The 27,104-nt window shown below is 33.6% G+C and overlaps 4 protein-coding genes across 10 annotated transcripts; all 4 read right to left on the bottom strand.

Moving 5' to 3' along the window:
* Window positions 1-6: 6 nt before the first annotated feature.
* Window positions 7-10,886, bottom strand: LOC128676772 (uncharacterized protein). Of its 3 annotated transcripts, none has more exons than XM_053757093.1 (9): window positions 10,674-10,886; window positions 6,261-6,450; window positions 5,118-5,241; window positions 4,348-4,509; window positions 2,568-2,753; window positions 1,988-2,126; window positions 1,426-1,619; window positions 1,102-1,175; window positions 7-936 (listed from the first exon to the last, which is right to left on the bottom strand). In XM_053757093.1, the coding sequence occupies exons 1-9, from the start codon at window positions 10,687-10,689 to the stop codon at window positions 828-830; spliced, it is 1,194 nt and encodes a 397-aa protein (XP_053613068.1). In that variant the 5' UTR covers window positions 10,690-10,886; the 3' UTR covers window positions 7-827. The 3 variants fall into 3 exon arrangements, with proteins under 3 accessions (XP_053613068.1, XP_053613070.1, XP_053613071.1); XM_053757095.2 differs by lacking the exon at window positions 10,674-10,886 and adding an exon at window positions 7,876-8,111; XM_053757096.1 differs by lacking the exon at window positions 6,261-6,450 and having other exon boundaries at window positions 10,674-10,885.
* A 1,100-nt stretch (window positions 10,887-11,986) lies between these two features.
* Window positions 11,987-20,167, bottom strand: Tsp97E (Tetraspanin 97E). Of its 2 annotated transcripts, XM_053756328.2 has the most exons (7): window positions 19,660-20,167; window positions 19,396-19,563; window positions 19,104-19,202; window positions 18,872-18,994; window positions 17,927-18,055; window positions 16,921-17,033; window positions 11,987-15,475 (listed from the first exon to the last, which is right to left on the bottom strand). In XM_053756328.2, the coding sequence occupies exons 1-6, from the start codon at window positions 19,717-19,719 to the stop codon at window positions 16,959-16,961; spliced, it is 654 nt and encodes a 217-aa protein (XP_053612303.1). In that variant the 5' UTR covers window positions 19,720-20,167; the 3' UTR covers window positions 11,987-15,475; window positions 16,921-16,958. The 2 variants fall into 2 exon arrangements, with proteins under 2 accessions (XP_053612303.1, XP_053612302.1); XM_053756327.2 differs by lacking the exon at window positions 16,921-17,033 and having other exon boundaries at window positions 19,660-20,162.
* A 1,106-nt stretch (window positions 20,168-21,273) lies between these two features.
* LOC128676290 (lipase 1-like) lies at window positions 21,274-23,626 on the bottom strand. 4 transcript variants are annotated; one of them, XM_053756317.1, is made up of 5 exons: window positions 23,436-23,626; window positions 23,146-23,350; window positions 22,849-23,036; window positions 22,146-22,304; window positions 21,274-21,880 (listed from the first exon to the last, which is right to left on the bottom strand). In XM_053756317.1, exons 1-5 carry the CDS (start codon window positions 23,592-23,594, stop codon window positions 21,494-21,496), a joined length of 1,098 nt encoding a protein of 365 aa, XP_053612292.1. In that variant the 5' UTR covers window positions 23,595-23,626; the 3' UTR covers window positions 21,274-21,493. The 4 variants fall into 4 exon arrangements, with proteins under 4 accessions (XP_053612292.1, XP_053612294.1, XP_053612295.1 ...); XM_053756319.1 differs by having other exon boundaries at window positions 22,948-23,036; XM_053756320.1 differs by having other exon boundaries at window positions 22,849-22,998; window positions 23,276-23,350.
* Window positions 23,627-25,201: 1,575 nt separating this feature from the next.
* On the bottom strand, window positions 25,202-27,071 carry LOC128676293 (uncharacterized protein). Its single transcript, XM_053756326.2, has 4 exons — window positions 26,753-27,071; window positions 26,530-26,666; window positions 26,055-26,146; window positions 25,202-25,859 (listed from the first exon to the last, which is right to left on the bottom strand). Exons 1-4 carry the CDS (start codon window positions 26,911-26,913, stop codon window positions 25,290-25,292), a joined length of 960 nt encoding a protein of 319 aa, XP_053612301.1. The 5' UTR covers window positions 26,914-27,071; the 3' UTR covers window positions 25,202-25,289.
* Between the last annotated feature and the right edge of the window lie 33 nt (window positions 27,072-27,104).

Here is a 27,104-nt window from a genome sequence, read left to right as displayed (position 1 = left end):
TATGCGTCAATATTAATTTTCTTGAAACAAAATGCAACTACTAATATACCACACATACTTAGTTTAAGAATTACATCCTGAAATATATGTTTGTATAACATAAATTTTGCACACAGAGGCGGCCAGTAATTGACACTGGTGTGATGCGATGCCGGCAAATAAGCTATCGTCTATTAACGCCAGTGTTTTGTATAACAATCACTATATCTGCTATCATTCTCTTATTTAACGATGGTAACAACACGATGGTAAATAGTTCAAAACAACAACTTTAATTGTCTTAACGCTTGTAAGAGAACAATAATAAAACATTACTAAAACATTTAACTACAAATTGGTCTTAAACACACCGTGTTCACGTACCTACTTAAAGTTGCAAAATTTAGTTAAATTGCCACACTAAAATATTAATTTCACTAAATATGGCAGTAATTTATTGTATTTAACGTCATAAATAGGTAAGTTCATGACATTAACTGAATATTGTTTATAATTTAATATAAAATTGTTAATTAGGAACGCGAACGTATTATTTTTAATGCAAAAATCAACAATGTACAAGCTAAAAGCCATTTCACTACTACATCAACATCAATGTCATAACATACAGTAAAAATATTTTTCATTGTAATCTTATTTGTATAAGTAGGTAATAATTTAATATTAAAATTAAACGACATCGAACACTATTTGTTAGTACGGTTAGTAGACCGGCAACGATAAACATTGAGGCGAGTTGCCCATTCTTAGGTCGAATTGCTTACTATGTGGGCGAATTACATATAAATAGGGCGAGCTGGCCGGCGCCAGAAGCCGCCAGGTGCCGCTTAGTCGTAGGTCTCGGACTCCTGCTGCACGAGCTTGAACCGACGCGGGCTCTTCACGGGGATGGAGCCGTGTCCATCCAGGGACAGCCGACCCTTCATTTGGAGGTACCTGATAATGTTAACGTAAAGTAACTGTAGGTACTGATATAAACAGTTTTAAAAGAGCCTTATTCAATTCAGCTTAGCATCCAAGTAATAAATCTAATAACTCTTAAACTTGGGCTTGTAGTATTTTTAGTTCTTTGGCGACTAAAATATAATTTGATTGAGTTACCTTTTTATGAAACGGCAAACAAGCTTCGTGGGGCGCTGTTGCCATTCGTCTAATACTTCCTTCGGAGCTAATACCTGAAATATGGTACAAAAACAGTTTAACCTTAACAAATGCAATGGAAAATTAGAGAAACATATATACATACATCCTCATAAACTTTCGCATTTATAATGGAACTGTAGAGACTTTTAAATTGGCTCTCTGTTTCTTACTGTTAATTCTATATTTTCATTACTTAACTGTAAGTCTTCCTAAATAGTAATAAATAGATAAATAAATAAATAATATAAGTAGGATAGACGTATGGATAAAATCAACAATGACCTGATCCCCCTTAAGCCTGTCCAGCAGCGTGACGCACACGACGGCCGCCTTGATGCCGGCGTGGTGCGTGAGCGCCGCGAACGCGAGCGACTCCATCTCAATGTTGACCACCCCCGCCTTGTGGATGCTCTCCAGGTACTCCATCTTGTCCGCCTCCGTGAAGTCGCAGAAGGCGCCGTCGAGTCGGCCCTGACCTGTTACCAATATAAGACACGTGTTGTCCAAAATAAATAATGGACAAATCACACGGATTGAGTTAGCTGAAAGACAATTCGAGATTTGTATTATTCACGATTTCTACGTGAAATTTCATGAAGATGGTTTCAAGTAGCTCGCCGAATGTTCTTTAGGTTTAGGAGTATCTACTGAGAAAGACATAACGGACGGAGTTCTTCCCGATAAAAATACTTACCAACTATTTACTCATAATTTAGTAAATGTAATTAATTATTTACATACTGAAACGTAGTAATAACTAAATATATATATATAAATGTATACATTTAAAAATATATATTTTTATATTATAATAATGTATTTGTATAATCAAATTGATTCTAACCTTCATAAAAATCGTAAGTGCACATAGTCTTGCCGGTGACGGTGTCATACGGGTCCTCGGGGTCAGCCAGGCCCTTCAGTTCCCGCATCAGTCGCTTGTCCAGTTTGGACGGCCTCTGGATGTTCTTGCCCAGTACTGTCTGGAAGTCAATTACGAGACTTTTATTCGATTCAATTACGAGACTTTTATTCGATGACATAATGATCTTTATGAAATAAAGATTTTATGTCTATATAGAGCTACTTACATTGGGTTTATGTAAGTAGCTCTATATAGACATAAAAATGTCATCTACATCAATTCAATATTAACATTATGAGAATATTACCTGCCTCTTAAAAACCTTGCCAAGAGATCTACACATATACATTGGCAATATATTGTCTACATGCTCAGTCCATGATACTGAACAATTTTCTATATGGGAGCAACCCCGAAATCGCAAACAAAATCAGCTGATCCATGCATTTCCCTAAAGTTAATTATTTGATGTAGCATGGAACAGCTGATTTTTCGTTTTTTTTTTACAGAGCCGTCCGACACCGTTGCACATGCTAATCCTGAGCAAGTCACTTCTTACCACTTCAAGAGCGTTCCTCAAAGCGCCATCGACAGCTTCTTCAGAAATGACGACGGTGCCGCCTTCGTAGCCAACTCCGCCGCACGTGCCGATCCTGAAGAACACCGGGTCCCGCACCTTCGCGTGGTACATCAGCTTGATCACCTCGTGCAGGAGGATTCCCACTGATGGTATTCCCATGCCGTGCTATAATAACATTGCAAAGGGGTTTGGGTAAAGCTTTATTTTTGCTAAAATTTCGCGACTATTAAATGGTAATAACCAACCTATAAGTATGTAATTTTGAAAAAACATAATATAAAGGAGCAGGTTGAAGCACATATAGCTAAACGATATCAGTTGTGAGATATTATAGGCATTTTATTTTATAATTTTAACTAAATATCCAAATACTTATGTCAGCTCTGATATTACTCAGAAAAGAATAATAGGTATTTACACTAATATGGGGTACAAAAAAAATAGCAATGCAATTTATTTCTGACCACTGAAAATAAATGACGCCGCAAGTTCAAAATTACCCAATCCTTATTCAGACTTATTAAATCCCTTTCATGTCTTTCAATCAGACGAGGGCTGAGGGCTCTATTAAGATTTAATTGAAATATTTTATCTTTAAAAAATTAGCAAAAAGTAAGAAGTAAAAATTTAAAAAAATGACACACTAAAAAAGCGTGTTAAAAGTTAAATAATATACTCACAGGCCCACCTAAAATATGTTCAAATAAGAACAGCAAATAAAAACCAAATATACAGAGATGCAACAGTTCAGACAACTTCGATTATAGTTCAACGCCACATTATTGACAGAGAACGATCCTTGATAACTTCCGCCCACATCCCCTTCGGAGTTGCAATTCCGGGAGCCATTACGCGGAAAATGGTGTAGTTGAACATAATAGAGATGCCATCTATGCGTGCCGCAAATTTGTTTTACCCTTTGATTGCTTTTCAAGTGTACTACATGCAGTCTGTATTCAAAGAGTATAAGAAGGATTTTCGACTAACTATAAATTTAAATATTTCCTTGGAGAGTGTATGAGACCTATATAAAACGGAATACCTAGGTACCCTCGGGAATTGGCAAAACCTTGCTTATACACGGTATGTGCATGTAACGCTTTTCCAATTCCCGTGTAGACTCGGGCCCAAACAACTTGCATACTATTGTCAATAAATTTTATTTTTTGTGTTTGTTGTGATTTAGCTTATGTAATTCACGAGCCCGTGCCATGAGCCGAAGGCTAATTCTAATTCTGACAATCTCACACAGTAGCGCTCATATCGATGATATGATCTGTGTTAAATTTAAATCTAGAGTTGAAATTACAACTATGGCGTTTCTGATTGAAACTAGTTTAATCAAGATTCACAAGCGGTTATAACGTGACAGTCATTTGTCGCAATTTAAAATGATCACGGGGCAGATAACGCTGATTGTGCTAAGCGTTCCGTATTTGTGTTTATTTAAATATTCCGCTAAGTCTTATCTTGACCCCGCTAGACAGAAAAGCTGTTAAAATACTTCCTTAATGAAAAAACTTAATGAAAAGATAATTCTCGTTCATTAAATAAACCATCAACATTTACGCAGTTAAAATAGTACCAACATTTACGTAGTTAGGTACAACATAGAGATTTTTGGTAGAAGGTGAGGCCTATGCCCAGCAGTGGAACATAACTATAAACCACAAACAACAGCACTTTCATACTATGTTTATTTTAATGGTGAAATTTTAAAGAAATATCCAACTACTATTATTATTTTAAAAGCACTTACACTGATAGAGAGCACTGGTCCAACTTTGTACATAGAGTATCGGTAGGAGAACTGGCTAATGTCCTGGAGGGTGGTGCCACAGGGCAGCTTGTGACCAATCTCCGCCATGATGGTGTAAGCGAACTGCTCCATACGCTTCGGGGTGCCACCCATGCATACAAACTGAAAAGAGGTTCTTGCTGATCAACATGGGATAAAATCGATACCTGTATTGGAATATATAATGTATATATAGAACGCAGTATTCGGTATTATGAGCCAACTTAAACAGGATAATTTCTTAAACATAGGCATATTTTTGTCTACATGCTCAGTACTGCAGTAGTAGTAGTAACTTAAAGAAAATGTATCGATCAGTTATACTCATTACCTGGCGATATTTCATTATAATCCTCTCTGTTTAAAGCACACCATATAAGTCTACAAACTCATGAGATAAGCGTAGGGTTATATAAAACTAGAACGTCTTATTAAAAATACGTGCAAACACTCTACCACCATTGACAATTTATGGGACAATTTCAGTAATTTGACCTTTTGAAGATCTTAGGCTCTGACAATGCGATCCTAACATTTTTACGATAGGTACAATTTTGAAATAATAATAATGGTAATAGGTTCAGTTTTTATACAATAATCTGTCAAACTATTTCCTCGACACCGAAACAGTAGTGGAAGTGAAAGGAAAATAAAGTGGAACGATCGAGTTTAAATTGCGATCCAGCTGAAATTATTGCCGCGATTGAGGGGTAGTAGGTACTCTTCATTACCTTGACATCACCGAACATCTCGACGAGGTCGTGCGAGCCGCTGCCGAGCGCCAGGTGATACAAGATGTCCTGGTCCATCAGCTCGATGTTTGGATTCCGCAGCCGCACCGATCCATCAGGATACCTAAGAAAACATAGAAATTTTCTCAATTGCGAAAATGTTACCCTTAAGATACTAATATGAAACCCTGCCATTAATTGGTTACAACAAATTCTGTTTAAATAAGCCTAACTATCTAATTATAGTACATATAGGTATATAATTTTTACCTGAAAACGGGACTACGATTATGGATTCCCTTTATGTTCCGTGAAAATTTAGTAGTAGCGGACAAGCATTTAAGTATAATTGACCTTTGAGTCAAGTCATGAGTACCATAATTTACTTGGTGTTAGTTTTAATAATTAAGTATTTAAATGCTTTAAATAAATATGCCGTCTCAAATAACAACCGATTTTTTATGAATGATACAAGAATCCTAACCCTGATTATTATCGTAAGTACCTAATTAACTTATCTTATGTTGTGGTACATACTATACATTTGCATATTAGCAGATCCGATCACATATGGCGATTTATCTAATACTTCGATTTCCTAAATGTATTTTATCTATTTATTCATTAATTTATTCTTAATTGAAAACAGTTAACATAATTTTTACTGCACATTCGACTCGAAAAAAGAAACTTTTTATTTTAGTTACAATTTAACCTGATATAACCGTTATAATTCGAATTATTAGATACTCATTATAAATACATAATAATATGCATTGCATATCATTAAGTTATGTCAGATGTTAAGAACGGAATAATTCTTATCTCTAAGAAACATTATTTGTTTACGGCATTTCGCTTGTGAAGGTATAAGGATATACAAAACGGTTATAAACTTTAAGGGTTTTAGTGAAATATTGTACATAAAAAGAGTAACGCACACTTACATAAAATAGTTTTATTTAAAACAAGAGTTATATACTAATATACAGGGCCGAACTAGTATAATCTGCCAAGAGGCAAAGTATTTATGAAGGGTAAATTATGCGTATCTTACCGCCAAGATAACCTTTTAATCAGAAACTGTGTACCTGAATGTCAACTTCAATCTTCCATGATTAACTTAAAAAAAAAAACAATAACCTAACTGCATCTGGATCGACATCAGGGAAATGGTCTTCCAGTTTCCCGTTCCCGTTTAAATTCGTGTTGCCATTTCCAGCAGTGGTCTCTTCAGAAATGGGCTGACTAATTTTCACTGCTTGCTTCTCTATGCGTCCATTACGCAGCTCTTGTTTCTGGTTTGTCGGCATCGTGTGCTTGAATTTATGTGCTAATAAAATAAAAATAAAAACAACATAAAAGTTACGTGTAAATAATAGAAAATAATAATGGAGGGAGTAGATTGTTAGCCCATGTTCGGGAGCTATGTGTGAGTTCGAATTTATGATTTCCAACCGTGGAAACTTTTCATATCGAAAATAAAAAAGTCTGTAAAATCTATTGATCTATTGATTGATGTGAAATATCTATTGATCAATAAAATCATTTTTTGACATATGCATACATAATATATATTTTGAAAATTTACTTCCCGCCTTTTATAGGAAAGGTGCGAATCATATTTTAACCCACAATAAAATTTTCTTTAGTTACAAAAGAATGTACTCAATTGAAAATTCCATTAATTTTTTTAAATGTAATGCGCAACTAAAACACAACAAAAAATAAATATACAATAGTTTGGCTGTCTACTGTAACGGACACATTTTAATATTTACATCGTGTTATTCATGAGTTTCATTGTATACAAACAATATGAGTACTGGTTTTACTTAACTAACGTTAAGTAAAAAATTACCCCGTAAGGACCTTAGCCTGTTATCCTGACAAGTACCTGGGTCATTAGATAGGTACCATATTAATTTTATACAGTTAGGAAAGTAACGAGGTAGGTATTTATGCAATATATTTACCAAAGCTGATTTTAAGTAAGTACTTATATACGAAAGGCCTCTCATGAGAATTTTTAAATATCTCTGCCTGTCTGTGGTTCTGCTTGGCTTGCATAAATTGTGAAGGTCATTTTCTCATTGTTTAGGTAGCTATCGATAAGCATTCGCTACAAAAATAACAATCGCGCTATCAACGCGTTACGTGATCTTTGTTGTTAAAAAGACGAAACAAAATATTATTTACATTATCTACTGATACTGTATTTATATTATGTTGTGACAAACATATTTTTGGGCGATTCATTACATAAATCATTAATCATTTTTAATATCAAAAATTATTATTACGATTATTGAGTTTGTGAATAAAGTAAATAAGTGAACCGACTTCTAAACAAAATGCTGTTCTTGATAGTTGATGATACGATAATATAGAATGCTGGTTCAACAATCATGAGATATCATCGTCAGCTGATAAAGCTCTTTATAGTGAAACTAACTATTAACTTTTTAAATATGAAATATTTAATGGTTGTTTTATTTTAGTTTTGTTCTTCATTACATAATTTATATTCAGCTAATTATGCAAGTATTATTATGTTTATTTACCTATTATTTATTTCATATGCTAACCTCCCGCTGATTTTTTCATGTACTCTATCCAAAGAGTAGTTGGAAGAGATTATTGAGATGTATTCTGTGTATTGCAATATTTATGGGCAAAATATTTAAGTATTATTATTATTATTAAACATGCAAATAAAAAAAATATGAAAAAGTCTATTAAGAAAATGTATTCATACCTTCACGTCACAATGTCTAGATCAGTCAGAACACTCGTTATTCTCTCACATAAAAACGCAAAATAAATAGAAAAAAAATGAGTTAATAATCGAGCCGAGAATTGGCCGTTGCTGCCAGGGCCACACGTACACGAGGGTCGGCTTTCGAATTCCAAATGGCATGGCACGCTATACTAAGTACAACGCTGCTTTGCTTATTGTCCAACATCTGTAAGTTGACTAGTGCCACACACTGGGTTGGTAGATTTAATTAACTGCTTACATCCCGAGTGACTGTTATCCATTGACCAATGTATTATGACCTCGCGCAATACATGATAAAAGTTGCAAAGCAATGGTTATGGTCATGGCAATGAGTTTTATTTACGGATCGTAATCGTAATGTTCTATGTCAAATTTGAATATTTTTTTCACAGACATTGAATAAGATAAATTAAATGTCTGCGTTTTATTCTTCTTATTCGTTCACTCTTGACTCTTGATATAATCTATGACAGAGTGGTCGTAATTTTGAAAAGTACTGAACTTGAAAATAATAAACATAATATATTTTTAGTACTTACTTGGTTAAGAACAGAGACTTTGTAAGAACAAAAAGTCTCACTGAGTAGTTTTGCGATATTATAATTAAAATAGATCAAATCTTATAATATATAAAAAAGTATAATCACGCAAAGCAAAAAAAAATTAACGTCACTCTCTCATATTTATTATTATTTATTAGTCTCTATCTTATTTATTACTCCTTAGGGGTCCCTAAGGAGTAATAAATAAAATCCATCTGAATAACAATTTCTGGATATTCGTTCTTATTGCGTGTAAATAAGAACGTCTTGATACGCACTATCTACACCCAAGTGTGCATGTTTCTCCCACCTGCCCATGTTTCCCTACCTTCGATTCGTAAATAATAATATTTATAATCTGCTTCGATCATATTTAAACTAACCTATTTTTTGAGTCTGTAATATTCTTAATAATAATTAGACTGTTCCTACCCCTTACATAAAGGATTTTTTTTTATTCTCCTTAAATATTATTTAATATATGACAATAGTTACCTACGACGATTTAACTGCTGGCTTGATATCATTGGCACGCATATTATCCTTGACGATATTGAGCTAGCAGATGTCGTCAAGGATGATATGCATGGTCTGACAACTAGGATGGATGAAATGAAAGGGATGGATGAAAAATTTGGAAAGCAGACCCTGGGCTTCGCCGCTTAATGTCTGGGAAGAAAAAGGGAAACGCTCAGATGAAAGAAAGAGTTATGACGATTACGCGTAAGATAATTAACAGGGTGTAATAGGGTATTACAATTGCATGATTTCAGTAGATCGACTGTAGGTACGTGAAACTTATTTGTACCTACTAGTAAGTTCACCCTCGCCCAGCCAGATTGCGGCTATTGTTTGCGTGTTGGCTTCAATCCCGCCGTACAATGGACCGTTGATTGGACCAACTTGAAACCCAATCACCTACTTAGACGCTCTGGAACATCAACCGTTTATGCTTGATATGTTTCTTTTTAACACTTGGAAACTGGAAATGGAAATACTTACCAAAATCTTTATTTGGATGAAATGAGATTTAAAAATTATACTGCGTTTCGATCCACCGGTGAATTGAAAGGGAAAAATATCTTTATATCCAACGGCCTTTTCGAAGCATTTACTTGCAGTTGGTCGCAAAGTCGACCACTGAAAAGTATAGAAAAAAAACCGAGTCTCGATGACCGCCCGAGTCGAAATCATCGACAAATGAGGGATTTCTTTCATGTTTCTTTTGCTTATGAACTCTCGTATAGTTTTTATTCGAAGCAGGAATTTAAGTTAATCCAGCAGACTTTATTTAATATTAGACTTTTAAAGTATTAGTAATAAAAAAAATTGAAACTATGCAAATGATTTATATATTTTTTTCTATTTGTGTCCCACTTGACTGCTAAATAAAAGCTTCCCCGAACTCCTTTCATACGCATTTCTGCCATAATATTAATACAGTTTGTCTGAAGCTAAACAGAAACTAATTCCAGTCAAACAGTACATACTTATTGTTTCCGCTACTACCTAATATTCTGGCCTAATCTGATCAGCTTTTGATCACAGTTATGTCCTTCCATGGCGCTGATATTGTAACAGCATTTCACTGAAAAATATTTCCTAACAATAATTTAATTTTTAAATTGATATTATTGTAGATTTTCAATAAATAACATGAGCCTTTGCGCTCATTATGTTTGAATACCTTTTTGTAACTTATGACTCGTTTGTGAATCGTGCAATAATGAGTTCATCTATCTATCTAACACGCTATTCCAAAACTGATCGACAAAACGCAAGATGCGATTGGAATCGAGTTACCTTTATTGTCTCAAAAATATTATAAGATCATTTTAAATCTTCGAGACATTCATACGTACTTGCTACGTGCTACGATAGCTTGAACGGGTTAAGGGTACAAAGAATCGACCTAATTACTTTTACTGGTAGCAATTAACTCTCACAATTCGTAATTAAAACATACCTATCGCTACTCCTGCTTGCAGTTACATAGGAACGTTATTTGGCCAACCAATAACATAAGTTTATTACGTTAAAAAGCACATAAGTAAACATGAAAATCTTTCAGCGATTACAGAAAAAGAAATACTTATGTAGATAAGTATAATGTATTCTAAACCTGAAACAATTAGGTTAACTTGTGAGGCCACGCAGACTCTACTAATGAATGACACAGTTAACTAAAGAGCTGGAAAAACTGAAACTTAGAAGTCAAGACATTATACTCACTCGTCACGGAGTTCATCTTTGTCAAAGGACATGTTGGAGGCACTTCACTGTAAAATGAATGATGCGATGACTGATATTCGTTGTTGGATGTGCGGATCGATGGGTGTTAGGGCGCGGGCCGCCTGCTTTCTGTCAACAACGGGAGCACTTTCCACCCGTTACAAGGCGCGGGCTGCTCCGAGTCTGCGCAGAAACCGCACCACAGGTCTTGTTCACACCAGAATTAAATTGATAATGTAGGTACTTAGATAAGTAGGTACCTAAGCGGCATTTACAACTTCAACAAACGGCGCGGACTTGTGAGCAAAAACCAATGTTGCGTGTCATTCATTTTACGACATACGACAGCGGCAAATTAATGCTATTCTCTTTGAAGATAATTTTATTACAATTTTAGCACTTTGAAATCTTCAATTGAAATTGTTACTTTTATTTTGCAAAGTTTATTTACAAATTTAGCCTTTGAAAAGGTGACAGCTGATATAACTACGCCGAAAGAAACTCTTAGCATAGCTTTTTCTGTGGATTTCGAAGTTTATTATTTCAGGCTCAAGGTAAGGCGTGTTTTGCATCTACATAGCAACAGGAAGTTGCCAAGTAGGTGCGAAGCGCGCCTTGCATTAACTATCGTTAATCTTATCGCACATTATCGCTTAAATCTTGTTTTGTTTTATCTAAAACATGATAATTATGTGTTGTTATGATATCTAGTGTTATGTTGTATATCACTCCTCTATGCAGGGTGTAAGTAGGTAGGTATATTATTTTTGCAAAATTGCTTTCTACTTACATAGTGTGTTCTATTAGTAACAATGGTGTCAACGAGTCGTTTGAAGACATTTACATGGACTTTTTGACTACCGCTATTATAAAGGCTCCAAAAACATCAGTCGGATAGTATGCAGGTTTCCTGTCTCGTGGTCTTACCATGGAATTAATAGGTACTCCGGAGTACCTATTAATTCCATGGTAAGACCATGGTCTTACTAATAGGTATGTCATACCAGTATGACTAACATGAGATATACAATGTACCTATACCACCGAATATTATACTTTAGCGGCTCGTCCCGTCTTTGCTCGGGTAAAACCATAAAACTTCAAAATAATTAGCATCAAAATAGGGACAGGCAGACAGCGAGAATCGACTGTGTTTTATACTATGTATAGCGATGTTTGGCCATTCTGATTTAGTAGAAAAGTACTTTTATTTTCTTCTTTGTGTCTGTGTTTGTCAGACTCACGATAAAGGCTGGGTGTTCAGTGAGGGCGTTAAGTATTGCCAATTAAATTTAATAAATTAAACAAAAGGATATGCTTACACACTTTATTTTAAATTACATACATAGAGGTACAAGTAACATGTCTTAAAACGTACACTGGTCTCAATTGGAGAAAACCGCAGGTACTAGGTAGATAAGTATAATAATTATTAAGTTTAAATTATGACTTTAATTTACTTCGACATTTACCCAAATGATTTGTTTATAAATATGAAATGAACACAATCATGCTTTTTAACAAAGAGGTAACTAATATATTTACTAAAGTATATAAAAATAGATTTTACTAGATTTGCACTTCAATGCAATTACATACCTACAAGAAATATTTTTTTAAAAGATAATTATTAAAGCCTTATATCGCCCATTCGTTAGTACTTTTTAATTACTTGATCAATTTCGTGACTAAAATTTAAAAATATATTGGATTTATTTTATAGTTGGAATACAAATTGGTAAAGGAGAATAAGGTTAGGATAATGTACTTTAATTTCAATTTAGTTACACATACAAGCCACATTTTGTATATGGCTTGTACTGTGTGCCTAAATATTTCACCAGATATACCTAAATGTTAGACTAAAAACCTATTATATTTTCTAAATTGTGATCTCTATTCTTAGGAGATATTTGGAATTTGAAGCGACTTCGAAGGAGCAAATACATAATATATTTTGAAATCATTTATTCGCTATCAATACATAATATAATAAAACTGAAGGGTCAAATTTGTACATTGTGCATTTTTCGGAAATTTTTAGTGGAATAAACTTATATAAAATATATTCCAATAACTTGATGAGTAATAAAATTCACCTTCATCATTAGCATACAATTATATCACTTTGCTACTGAACCAGTTCCTCGCGAATAGAATGTGGCTTGAGACTTTATTGACAAATAGACAAGAGGGTAGATGACAAGGTCAGAAAAAGTAAATAACATGTATGCTCTAGATAAAATTAATATATAACTGAGATCATTGTGATAATTCATAGGTGTAATAATGCAACTGGATCATTATACGAACGAACATTTTAAGTTGGTTGGAAAGTAAAAAAATAATAAAATTATAATAATAAACAACTTTAATTAAGAAGTCGTCGGCATAAACGCAATAATTAAGGTAGCTGTCAAACAAACATAGCTTTTTTCGCTCAATCGTGACGTCACGTTAGAGTATCATTTATCATGAAGCGTTTGGAAGAGTCCAAAAATATGTGATTTTATTTTTGTCATCTTTAAAAGTATTATCATTATAATAGTATTTTTTCACTGGTTGATATAAGGGCCTTCGAAAAGTCATCAAAATAAAAATTGTCACCTACCCTATTATTTTTTACAATAGTTCTAAAATATATGCATAGCAGACAAAAATAATAAAAGTTACAGTGGGTAAATGTGCTATTATTTTAGCAATTTTGTTGTGTGTTGTTATAAACTCACACAATAATTATAAAAAATTTTATCGGTGCGGTTGTTCAAAATCAAAACCTAGTAACTCATTTTTTAACCTCTTTTTTACTCACCAAATCCTAGTAAAGTGAAAAAAGAATTGAAAAACCAATTCTTATAGAATGAGTTACTATAATAGGTTTTGAACAGCCGAGATGCCAAAGGAAACTGTACCTATTATAGAAGAAAGCGGAGATAGAGACTCAGACTTCTTATAACATACATACACATCACATGACAAAATTATATTCGATAGAGAACATCATAAATAACACACAACCACACAATTCACACAAACCATTTTTATCAAAACATTCTCCAGCCAATCTGGCGATAGATCTAGCAAATAATTTCAAAGTAAGACTAGAGTACAAGCTTGGCCAATTATTGAAATGACGCGCGCTACTCATGCAAAATATAGTAAGTACCTACATGCAGATTTTTTGTGTGTACACAGCGCATCATCTCAACTTAGACAAACTCTACACCAAATTTATCGAGATATTCGAAATGTACACAATCTTGACATGTATTTTTATAGAAATATGCACTTAACAACCAATATTGTTGCCATTACGATGCCTGCACATTACAAATTATGCCAAATGTAAATTATGGATCACATACATTGTTTGTATTGTGCACACCCTAATTTTAAAAGTGTATTTCATTAAAATACGTTCGGGTTAAAATTGTGTAGTTTTTAGATACCTACCTAAGCAAACAGGGTATAAATATGAAAACTATTTATATTCGACAAAACACTATTCAATTTTGTAGTTTATTTTTATGTCTGCTCATGATAAGATTACATATCATTCTTGGAAAACAATGGATTTTTAAGTTTGTAAGAAATAAAACTTTGTTTATCAAGATTCAGAAATAGTCCAAAAAAATCTTTACAATAAAACATTAGACGTAAAATCGATTTAAAGGTAAGATATTAAAAAATATATATAATGGTGGTTCCTAGAGCGTTTCGTAAACTAACCCTAAAACTAATGTAGATAAGTATGCTAGTCAACAATCTCGCTCAAAAATTATACTATTGACTAGTGTATTTAATGTACAACTTACGGATAAAATCAAAATCTAAAAATAAAATCAGTTATATTCGTAATTGTTACATTGAATTCATAAAATTTAAGCGAAAAAATATACATTTTTTTCGCATTTGTGTATTTAAATTTAAATTATAGAGTGAAAACAAAATATTACCAATCCCAACATTTGTAATGTAAAATAATATAGTCATGACAATAGTTTGAACACATAGGCAAAGGCTAAGCTAAAAATTCTAATTACAATTTAGCTAAATGCAAAAATATTTAACTGGTTTTTTAAATTAAAAAATAATAAATCAGCACACTTATTTTTTGTTTTTCATTACTTATTCTCCGTTTCTCCGTTATATAATTAAAGGCATGTCTACCTTATTCCTCACAGAATACAACCTTTATAACTGACTGTGTTCAATCTTCAAGAGTTCTTTTGTCACTGCAACATTGCAAATTTTTACGTCACGAGGGACAATACAAACAGATATGTTTGCAAAATACTTCTAATAGAGGAAATTTCGGCACGATTTCACACAGAAATTTACCATCTAATTAAAACATAATAGTAGTTACAATGTAATATACCTACCTTTGAAAGTCTTTACGCTCCGAAAATTTTAACACATGCAGCAATTCAAATTATATTAGTAACATATAGACAAATATTAGGATAGGCCAATATTAATAACAATACTGAAATATTTATGAGTGCCTATTTCAATAACCGTACCGGTTCAAATGCACAAAAGGTCTGAATCTCAACTATAATATTTGAAAATTCAATCAAAATATTTTTTACCTTATTCCCAAATTTTCTGACAAGATGTCACATGTTTTCTTAGCCTCTATATATAATTTAAACAGTCAAATTCATGAGCAACTAATTAACTAAGTATTTAAGAATAATTCAGTATAGATAGTTTTTTCTAGGGAAGATAGCATGAGGTTCCTTATAATTGGGGTCCGGTTGGTTGCGGTATCGTCGAGCGAGCCACACAGCGAATAACTGAAATTATAACATTAAGTTACTACCATTTTAATGACATCACAATCAATACACCTAATGCTACGTCTACAACGAAGGTCAACGAATGTGTTTCTATCTGTTTTTAGCGCATGAGAGCTGAGTTAGAAATAAATTCATTTGCGTTCGTCGGTATGGACTACACTAAGGCAAAACAGAAAGTCTAACAATAATATGATGTACTATAATTATTAACCATACATATCAGCGTACCTTTAGTTGGAGTTTAGATAGAAGTTTTCGAATACATGTAATTATGGTACAAATAAACTAACAGTAGGTATAACGGGTCGCCATCAATATAGGGTTACCAGTTAACCCCCACTCCAAAAAAATGGGGTGTCGGAGAAATGGGTGAAATGGTCCCAAAATAGGAGGACCGCTCACCCATCTGGTGCTTGCGCTGGCGTCCCTAACCATGTCATAAAAATATAAGTAATGTATAAACACAAAATATACTTTTTATATAAAGGTATAAACACAAAATATACTTTTTAAACTACAGTACATTACATTCAAATTAAATTTATCAAAAGTTTTAACGTCACTCCGTGCTGTACAGTCATGCAATATATTAGTGTTATTGAACATTGTATTAAAAATTGCGTACATGCTTTCAACCATGCAAAGCACTAAATCCAAAGTTAAGTGTAAATATAAATCATACTTATTGAAAAATATTGTCACTCCCTTTTCCCTGGGGCATCTCGTCTAGAAGTCGAGAATATATTTAACGATTTTACTATAATACATACATACTTACAAATCGTGCTATATTATTTTTCTCCCGTCTCCGCATGTTGTTTATTATTATTAGTAAAGATAGTAAACTATTAGAAATAAATAGCCCTTACAACAATCTATGTAGACAACCAATCCAATGATATGATTTATATGTTACTGTTATTTCATACATTATTATTACGTGTTATTCTATTCAAGGCAATATTGTCTGCGTGACACATTTACATGCACGCGGGACGTCGATCAACTAATATTAACAGCAGAATAACTATGATATCTAAAAAAAACTAATTGAAGCAACGTGCTTAGCGAACTTGTGTTTCAAAATGTTTTGTTATTATAAAATGGTTATATAATGAATAAATAAGATGATTTTTATAGTTTGTTATTAAGGAATATTATCGCAATGTTATGCAAACTCAAAGCAGATAGCTGCACGAATACAATAACAAGTCAACAGCGCTGACATGTCACGTTTTGGAAGAATGTCATTAGCACCGTTAAAATATCCATTATGAAATTATTCGTTAAAATATAATTGTGTTTATATTTTAATACAGTGCTGCACTCTGGGGTGATAACAGAGCAATAATATTCGCAATGTTATATTTTAGTTTATAATTTCGACGCCCCGCAATTCGAGTGAAGCTCAAGCATACAACAGACGCGATACACCAAACCACCTTAGGTGTTAAAATGCTGAGTCCAATCGTCAGTTAATTCACAGAAATGCACTGGGGTTAGCCCGTGGGTCCTTTTGATTACGATATCTTACGGTCAACCACACACCAAGAAACTGCAAAGTAATCGGCCTTAGTTAGTCACAGGTGAAATAGGAATGTTATTAGAAAAAAGCCCAGCTCTCTTACGAAATTACGTGCGTCGATACAATGAACTATTATGTACACATGAAGAAATGTCCTAAAATAATTATTTTTTAGGCGCAGCGCCGACAAAATTACCTATCTTTTAACTTTTTAAGGCTTATGTTATATTAAATCTTTGGTATTGTCAATATACTTTGTACAGTAGTTATTTTTTCATACTACGTGAATTTGAATAATAAAAAAATGTTTAAAAGTAGTTGAAATGGCAATAGTTAAAATAAAAATAAGCAAATATCAAACATAATAAACAAATCTCGTTTTTTATATCAATGCGTATTTATATTATTTTTTATTTGTGATGAAATAAAACTGTGCTACATGTGCGAAATTTCTTGAATTTCTTAACTAAGTAACATTCTCAAGTCAAGCTGAATCAAAATATCAAATGTATCTACAAATATAATTAAAGGTAAGAAGTCCGTAGTGCAACAACAAACAATACTTACTATAGTATTAAGTTGTTTTCGTTATTGATAAGATATTTTGTCTTTTTTATTAACTAGCGGCAATATAGTTCACGCTCGCACACTATTAGCTAACATTGACCCACAAAACAAAGATAGTCAAATTTGACCTACATGGAGTTCCTAATATGATCCAATGTCATTTTTCAACTGCTACAGTTAGCTTAACATAATTACTATAAATCTATAAAAAGTTTCAAAGTTGTAAAGATTTATTGCCATTTTTACAATTTTCCTTTTTTATTACCCCACCCATTTATTGTTTGAAATGTATAACAGGGCCGAAACCTCATCAAAATTTAGTCTTTTTTATATTAAGAAACAAATTTAAAACATACCTCTGTAAAGCTGAAGAAGAGGCCGATTCCGCCGCACAGTTTGAAGGCATAATCGATGGTCTCTTGCAGGCGCTCCATGCACGGCTCGCATTGACACTCCGGAGAAACTGAGCCTTTGCAACATAATCTCTGTAACAATAATGTTTCTCCAGTCGAATAACAATTTTACTTTTGACAACTTATACCTATATCAGTTTAAATAATATTTTACTCATCATCATATCGAATGTGTTATTGCTAACATTGGTGGCACATTTTATTCAAGTCGCCCTAAGGCATCTCACATGACTTTTACGACTACTTACCGCCATCTAGTGGCAGGTAGTCGCATACACATAGTTATGTAGGTACATTATAGTTCTTTTACTTGTGGAAACTAAATGAGGATGGAGACACAATAATAATTTACCAATTTCTTGGTAAATTTTTTTTTTTTAATTGGAATAAAATATGAACAATAAGCTTGCGAGATTCAACCCACACTAACATGGCAAGTTCCTGCTACAAAATCTTTAAAAATACCAAAACATAAATTCAACCAGATTGTAAAACAAGCATGATGTATGAAATCTGATATACTATCTTTGTGTGCAATAGAATAATATAGGTATCTGTTCTTATTCTGATAAAAGGGTTATTATTCTTATTGTTTCTAGATAAAACATGTTGACAATACCAAAATCGCTACTAAACATACTTGCTAGCTTAACTAGCTTTTGTCCGCGGCTTCGCCCGCGTTTATATTTCTGCAAAACAGACATAATTTTCATAAAAACTTTCACCCCCCATTATAGCCATTTGGGTGGCATTTGGTTTGGGTGGATTTTTGAAAAAAAAAGGGAGCCTTAAACTTATCATATCATGTTTAAATAATAGCAGGTTATATATAAATATATTTAGATAGGCAGTGTTAAGGTGAAGAATCATATACAATGTACAACTTACATCAACAATATCACAAGATGGGTAATCAATTGCAGTAGTGTTTGTTGTACGCCCCTGGAAACTGCAACATTCAAAACGTTCCTGAACTTGTTTCCTTACATCCATGTTCACTTGATTCCAGCCCTTAAAATTAATAAATAGGGTTCATTAATTTAATAAAATTTTGCCAGTTATTTAAATATCAAATAATATACTTTATTGACTATAGATTTCTTTGGAAACTGAAACTTACCTGTTGGGCAAGCATTTCCTGCTGGTCAGAGTTTACAGCGAGGCAAGCACACGCTACTGAAAACTGCACTAGGAACAACATGAACAAAATCACCATATACTGATGCAGACAGTCAAAGAAATTATTTATAGGCATTGTCAAATTATATATTAATATTATTGTTGTTTACCCATAAGAACAAGATGTTGAACTTAATAAATTTAATAATAAAGATAAAGAACTAAATAATTTAATAATAATAACTATTGTAATATACCACTTGTTAAGAGTATTGTAATTTTAAAAAGGATACAAAAAACAGCATAACTTGATGATGTTTCACAGCACCAGCGAGGCCTAACAATGATATCAGGATGAGAAATATTCCACAAGCCAGTATGCCTCCCACTATGGGAAGATTACCCAGCAAAGATGAAGCTTGGCCATACACAGCTACTGTTATCAATATTGATGCCACTGCCTACATAAAACAATACATTAGATTGCTTCTAACAACTACTTATTTCACTATGTCAACAGAATTTTATAGAATTTATAATAATAAAAACATACATACCACATAGAGGACATTTAATGCAATGAGAGCATTTTTGGAACAAGTAAATCCTCCACACATTTTGAACAATAGTATTCAATAGGTAAAGTATGTACCTACGCACGAAATAGCAATGACTATTACAAAGTCAGAAATTAAACCAACCAATAACACACTTTATGTAATGTATTGCACTTATAAGCACGTCTACGATGGTTGGCTGATTAAATCTGATAACCGATGAAGTTAAAACATCCAGAAGCGAATTTTCTTTCCACACACTAGTCACACAATAAACTCTCTGTCTTCCAAAATTATATTACCCAATCTTACTTCGTACGTTACGATATTATCGATAACGTGAATATCTACAATGTATTTAAAATTAAGAAGACAGACGATAGTAACCATTATATTATGACAAGCTACAAACTATCTAAATTTAATTTAGTACAGACAATCTTCAACCAGCAGCTGCTCAATACAACAAACCAATCCAACCAAAGTTATCCAACCAAATTTAGTGTAATAGTGTTGCGACTTGATAGTCAACTATCGATTGCGTTTCGATTGATTGTCGATAGTATGAGGAAAAGCAATAATATCGATAGCCGGGTTAGGTGCAATACTATTGATAAAGAGCAATACAATTAAAATTATGAACTGTTTATCCATAGCCGATAGTCTAATCATCATCACGGTTTGATACTATCGACAGGCCCATCGATAGTATGGCTTTTTTTCGACTTAAAATTATCGATAGTTCAACAACACTTAACCAAACACATTTTTTTTGTTTAGTTTATCCAAGGAAAGGCTAAACTCCATACAGCCACGAATAACATACAAAGACAAGACAGACATACATGACATTTCATTTCATTCGTAGTATTGCCTTATCGTATTATTAAAGCTCAGCGCAGATCTACTGGTACAACTACACTGTAACAATTGCCAATGGAGGCAAAAAGCGCCAATTTTCAATATTGTTGCAGATATTTACGACCAAAAATACCTTCGACGTAATTAAAAAAAGGAAGGATTTAGTGGATTATCCTGAATATAATAACACTATTTTAGGTTATGTTCTGCGTTATTTGGTCAACTGTGGTCATAAACGGATATAAACTTGATTTAGATTTTTGATAAAGTCCACATTTTAATACGTGTGAAGTGTTCCGAGCTTCTTTTCGACCGTTTACTAAAATTGTACAGCGTGAGGCGTATCCCATAGTTTTCGAAGATTCGAATTTGCTACATTGTATATTTTCACAAACGAATTCTTACTTAAGGAAAGGATTAATAAAGTACTCTAAAATATGTTTTTAATCGACATAGCAAAAGGCGGCAAAGCTTTTGTGTACCTAACATACAGTGCTGTACTCTGGCGGGATAAATGTGCAGTAATATTACCTATTAGTAGATACTCCGTACAACGAAATAGGTACTTATTTAATCCATGGAGGTTGGTGTTGGAAAACTGTGGTGTGGAAAAGAACGAAGATTAAGTATATATAGCTGTAAGATTTTACAGCTTTTTTAGCTCAAGTGCACAGAGAAATATCCTGCTTCCTAGAAAAGATAGGAAACGGATATAGTTATATGCGACATCACCTCCAATGAAAAATTCAAACATAGAACAAACTAGTTTAATTGTAGGTACCTAAGTAGGTACCTATTATTTTTTTTAGGTAGATCAACAATCCTCTAATTAATAGATGATTTTTGGGGTAATAAATTTATAAACAATTTATCAATTTATTCGGCTCGATGAAGAATATAACATTTATTATGGCAGAACTTTACTATAGCAACTAGGTACTTAGCAAGGCCAATACAGCAGATTACAGATCATTTACCAGGGTCCAAAGGATTTCATAATGGCGATGGTTCTATCGTAAACGTAGCTCTTCGCATCAGTCCCCCACATAAAGTCAACGTGACCAAATGCTCGATGAGGTACCCGTATTTTTCCCATTGGACGTCCCAGTTCTCGCCACAGTCTGTCAACGTCGTCCAAATGTGCAAAAGTATCTACTTCAGCATAGTGTAGGAAGACAGGAGCAGTGACCAGAGATAGATCGAAGCTTGGAGGTGTGAGAGTTCCGTACAATCTCAAGTTAGTCAATGGTCCGTGGTTGTAGCGCCTGAAGAAATTCTGCTGGATGAGTTGACCGTAATGTGCAATCTGTCGAATAGCAATACCAGCGGGCGTGTGACCAAGTTTCACAGGGAACATAGTCTGTAACATGGAAGTAAAAAACTAAGTAAGTATATCCTCTTAGGTCTGAAATAAGATACACCTACATGGTGTGTCTCATGTTCACAGGTCATGTTGATCTAAGATGGTTGCCTGTCGAGACTCAGCAATAGGTTTTTTACTCATCGTGGAGACACCTAATGCTGTTTATTAGATCAAGGAAATCATTGAATGAGTAGCACAAGACTTGTGAAGGTATATTCGAAATATCAGGGGCATCTCGATGAACTAACATCTCAAAACTTACCGCATTGTGGAATTCTGGACCGCTTCCAGCAAATATATACATAAAGTTGGAACAGACGATCTGTGAGATTGCGCCGTCGGCGCAGTAATTTCTGCCTAATTCTGTGAAGAACGGACTTTTAGGTGCAATCTCATTAAAACCAATAAGTCTACCGAGAAGCTGAAATCAAATAAGAATTAAGTATATAAATATGTAAATTAACTTAGGTACTTATTTCATATTATGTATTTTTCATCAGTCATCACATCAATAATATATCATCATCATCAATAATAGGTAGGTATAATAAAACAGTAAAGAAAAAATTGTACCTACAAAAAAAACATAAACTGGGAGTATTTCCCTCTCTAATCTCTGGGAGTAGTAATCATACCTAAATCGTATGATTTATAATACACAATAACATAAGGTTGGAGCATGTCCACGTGGTGAGGTAGGGTAGGCCTAATTTTCGATATTGACCGATCATATATGGCTGATTTGGCATAACTAGGTAAGTGACAAACATCCTCACTTTCATATATTTATAATTCACTGGAGTCCACGCGAACGAATTAGCGGCCATTAACTAGTTTGTAGTAAAATAATGGCAGCGAAAACTTAAATAGACAAGTCTGTCTTAGGCAAATCAATGTGCGTTCAAATTCAGCTTCATACCCACAAAATAAAGTGCTATAAATTCGCAGTAAGAGACCGCTCTTACCTCAAGAGTGTTCGAGTAAGGCGCCAAAGCAACAAAAAGCCTATTGATGTTGTGCTCCATATAAGCGACGGGAGCAATGTCTTCTGGAGTAATAATTACCTCGAGCATTGCCGAGCCAGACATCGAAGCCAGCATCAGCGAGAATATAAGCTGAAAAAATAAAAAAACATATGAAATGAGATAGGTACCTATCTCATTTCATATGATTTTTTTTCTTTATTATCTTATTATATACTAATACCGCGAAAAGATGGTCGTCCAGTCTGAATATTCAGGATACATAAAAAAAATTTTTACCTAAGGCTGTTCCTGGACCCATCAAAACAAAGTCTGCAGAGGACGATGTAAGACCGTGTTGTACCAATACTGATGGTTTCATTGGATCAGGGACAATGTTTTGGTCTCGCCCATGCGGAATTCTATGTACCTCCAAAAGGTATCCATCTTCCGTTGTCACCGTATGTACTTCACATGGGTATCCGTACTTCCTGATAAGATCGGGCTAAAATTATAAACGTTTGAAAAAATAAGAACTGGGAATGATGGGATCTTTTGCGTCCCATGGCGAAATGATGATTTGTACTGACCACATCAAGAAGGGCATCCTCAATCAAGTCATTAGAATACCTGCCAGCTTCAGGTCCTCTCAAATAATACTCCTCAATTTCATCAGCATTTGGGGAGCGACGTGCAATGACGACGCTCGCGCATGCTAAAAATACAAACGCGCAGCGGGTTATCCACATTGCAACTTAAAAACTTAAGTAATTATATAGTTCATATTACGGAGCTTATATAGGTATAAATGTACGCATATCGAAACGCTTTTGATAAAATAATCTAGATTGATTAAAGATAAATTAATTAAAAATGATAAAATTGATATTACCATCATTACCACTCACGTGCATTCAAAGCCTTAGGTTATTGTGTTTACCATTCAGAAATCATTCGATTTAAGTATTTAATAAAACAGTAAAAAATTATGTCTGTAGGTCATTATATAAATTATAAGATTTAAAAAAAAATTAAATTGTAATAGAATACGAATTTAAAACAAAAATGTCTGTCCTGTTTGTCATATCTATAAAATTACTGGACGGACTTGTTTTAATGTAGGTATAATATCATAATCTAAATATATACTAAATATATACAGATAGGTTATGATTTATTTCGAAAACTGGAACGCCTGATGTCGCATCTTAGAAAAACCAATCAATGGCGCCATTCGTCGAGTCGATCATTCTAATTGCAAATTACAACATAATGTACCACGCATTATTTGTGCCCTTCATAAGAACTCCCAAGGTGCACGAATCTGGGCAAGGTGGACATTCAAGCAAGTGAGGCATTGTCTGCAGTGGCACTCCACACAAGCACTGGGTGCTGTCCGCGAAACCCCACCGCACCAGGATGCTTTTACAGCGACCCACCCGGGTCCTCAGCCTTGTCCTCTGTCTGATAAGCAATTTCTGTTGACGTATAAATATCTAAGATTTATAACATCTGATATGGAACTATAAGAAACCAGTTGTACTCCATGTATCAAATATGGGTTAGTATTTATAGTACGCCGAAGTCATGAGTTTACGCGAAAGAAGTTGCGGGGGAGCTAGCATAAAGAAAACGATAATGGAACTTGATTCTTAACTTCAAGCTTCGCAACACTTGGCATTTACGACTCCTCTTGGTCAACAAAATAATATTTACGGGCAGCATATACATATGCTGTATGTTTCTTACAATTTTTTTTTCTAATAATATATAAAAGTACATAGTCAAAAAGTATATCAAAACAGGTTATGATTGTGATCCGAGTGCTAGTCAAGCATTATTATATTAGTATGTAGTTAAGTATTATTTTACCAATCACCACAGATCAATCTATACTTATCACTAAGTTTAGTCATGTATGATATCTATATACTTATCACATTTCAATTTGATGACATTGAAATTCATACACAAAAACAGACAATATATATATTGTCTGTTTTTGTGTATAATCCCACATAATCATTGATAGTTAGCGACTAACAGAACAGCATTTTGGAATTCGGAACCCTCTTCACTGAATATAAACATCAAATTGGAATGTCAAGCTCGAACGCTTCCTCATTGGCCGTGCAGAACCTTTTGGCCAGATTGACGAAGAAAGGACTGCAAGGTAGTACTTCGTTGATACCTGACACACAGCCAACATATCCCCTGACTTCAGATGATAAGGTTTTTTGGCATTTCTTGCTCAGCAGTGGTCAGTGTCAGTGTAGCAAACTATACCACCCTAAATGAAATACATACAATGTACATGTTTCTTTGCCTGTAAGTAGCAAGTATTAAAAAGTCATAATAACAGATAAACAATATTTGTAATCTTTTATTTATATAAATACCATGACTATCAAACATTTCTATACCTATGTTTTTCCTTCAACAAGTCAATTGTCTTCATCTCCCTCTTCATTTCTACATTCTTTTAACTTTTCCTCAAAAAATGCTTTTCTGTGTACTAAAGCTATACGAGGTTGGCGCAAAAAGAAATTTTCATTGCCCAATTTGCTATATTTTCGTTGTCCTTCACTGCCCATCAATTCTCTCAGCGCCTGATTCCTCTGTAGTAATTTTTCATAAAATATCACTCCACTCTCAATGAATTCCGGTCCTAGTTCACATAACTGCTTGTCAACTTTAGTCTCATAGTGAACTTCTGTCATGTCCTTCAAGAGAAAATATGTCCCCAAGCCAAACAATCCTATAATGCCATATAGTGTGCCTCTTACAAGTTTTGGGGCAGCATACAAGTTTAGTCGATTATTGAGATATTGTGTCAAATTATACATAACAAATACACACATGAATGGATAAGCTGATTCATAGAACACTTTGTTATTTTGGGTCATAAGTATTTCTCGGCATATAGCAAAGTTTTGTACATTTTCAGACAGAATAATGGCATCAGCTAATTTTTGTCCATATTCCGAAGTCCAGTCAATCTTTTCTTGATTTACCTGAAACAAATAAATTTATTAAATTAATTATTCAACATAAGATTGACAGTAAGTAACCAGATGAAAGACGGAACAACTTATATCTGCAAGTATAGCAATTAAATCTTTGAATACCTTCTCTGTAATAAAAATAATAAATTCTTAAAATTTGTCATCTTCATGTCTCTAGTCTTATAAGTGAAATTTAAGTCTTACCCTTATATCATGATTCTCTAAATCACTAACAGATTTGTATGTGAAATTTACAGGTATACCCACTGCCACTCCAAATTTGGAACTGGTACTTCCTGTAAAAATTGACAAAGGAACAATAGATACAAAAATTCTCGAATCAAAATTGGCATTGTAATGGAAGTTCTGACTTATTAAAATGTTAGAATTGGAATAATATCAAAGCTACTATATTATGTTGTATAATACTGAAATTTCTACACCAACAGTCATAGTAATGGCCCACAAAAAGGTTGGTGACAAGAGATGACAATCACTTAGTTACATGTATTATTATGTTGTTTCTTGTATTTGGATTCATGGCACAAAGTCAGGTTCTTTGAGAGACTTGTGTGAGTAACATTACTAGCTATCAAGCATGGGCAAAGGCCTCTTTCCATTCTATCCAGTCTTAAGTCTTTCCAATTCATTACTTAAATTATAAAATCCAAAAACTAACCTGCATGGAACAAATCATATCCAAAAACACTGAATGGTGAAATTAGCTTTTTGTGGACATCAGATACATTTAATAAGGCAAGACATTTTTCATAGCGCTCCTGAAGATCTTTCGTTAAATCAACCGGTTTACCATTACTGTAATAAAACAAACAATGACGTGTGAAAAAGTGCCTGTAAAGGTTAGACCTTTAATTTGATTTTGAATAATGTAAAATACAAACCTGTAGTAATGAACATATTCTTTATATTTGTCAAGTAGAATTGTATGAGGAAAGAATTTTGCAGCTGTGAATGCCATACCACTGCCGGTAACAACAGCAAATGAAAATTTTCTTCCAGTTTCTGTTAAAAACCAGGATACAGGTTTCCTTGTAACCATCATGTACTGTGTGATAAATGACACATTAAATAAGTGATCGTAGGTATTTATGTTTGCGACTTATGATGATGTGCCTATTTTATTCATTTTCAAAACCACACATTTTAATTTTCATTTCACAATCACACATTCATCACACACACGACATGATGAATTCGACATTGACAATCACCTATTTATTTATTTTCCCGATA

The sequence above is a fragment of the Plodia interpunctella genome, chromosome 16, assembly GCF_027563975.2.
Source record: "Plodia interpunctella isolate USDA-ARS_2022_Savannah chromosome 16, ilPloInte3.2, whole genome shotgun sequence".
NCBI classification, from domain to species: Eukaryota; Metazoa; Arthropoda; class Insecta; order Lepidoptera; family Pyralidae; genus Plodia; species Plodia interpunctella.
This window is presented reverse-complemented; position numbering and strand designations above follow the sequence as displayed.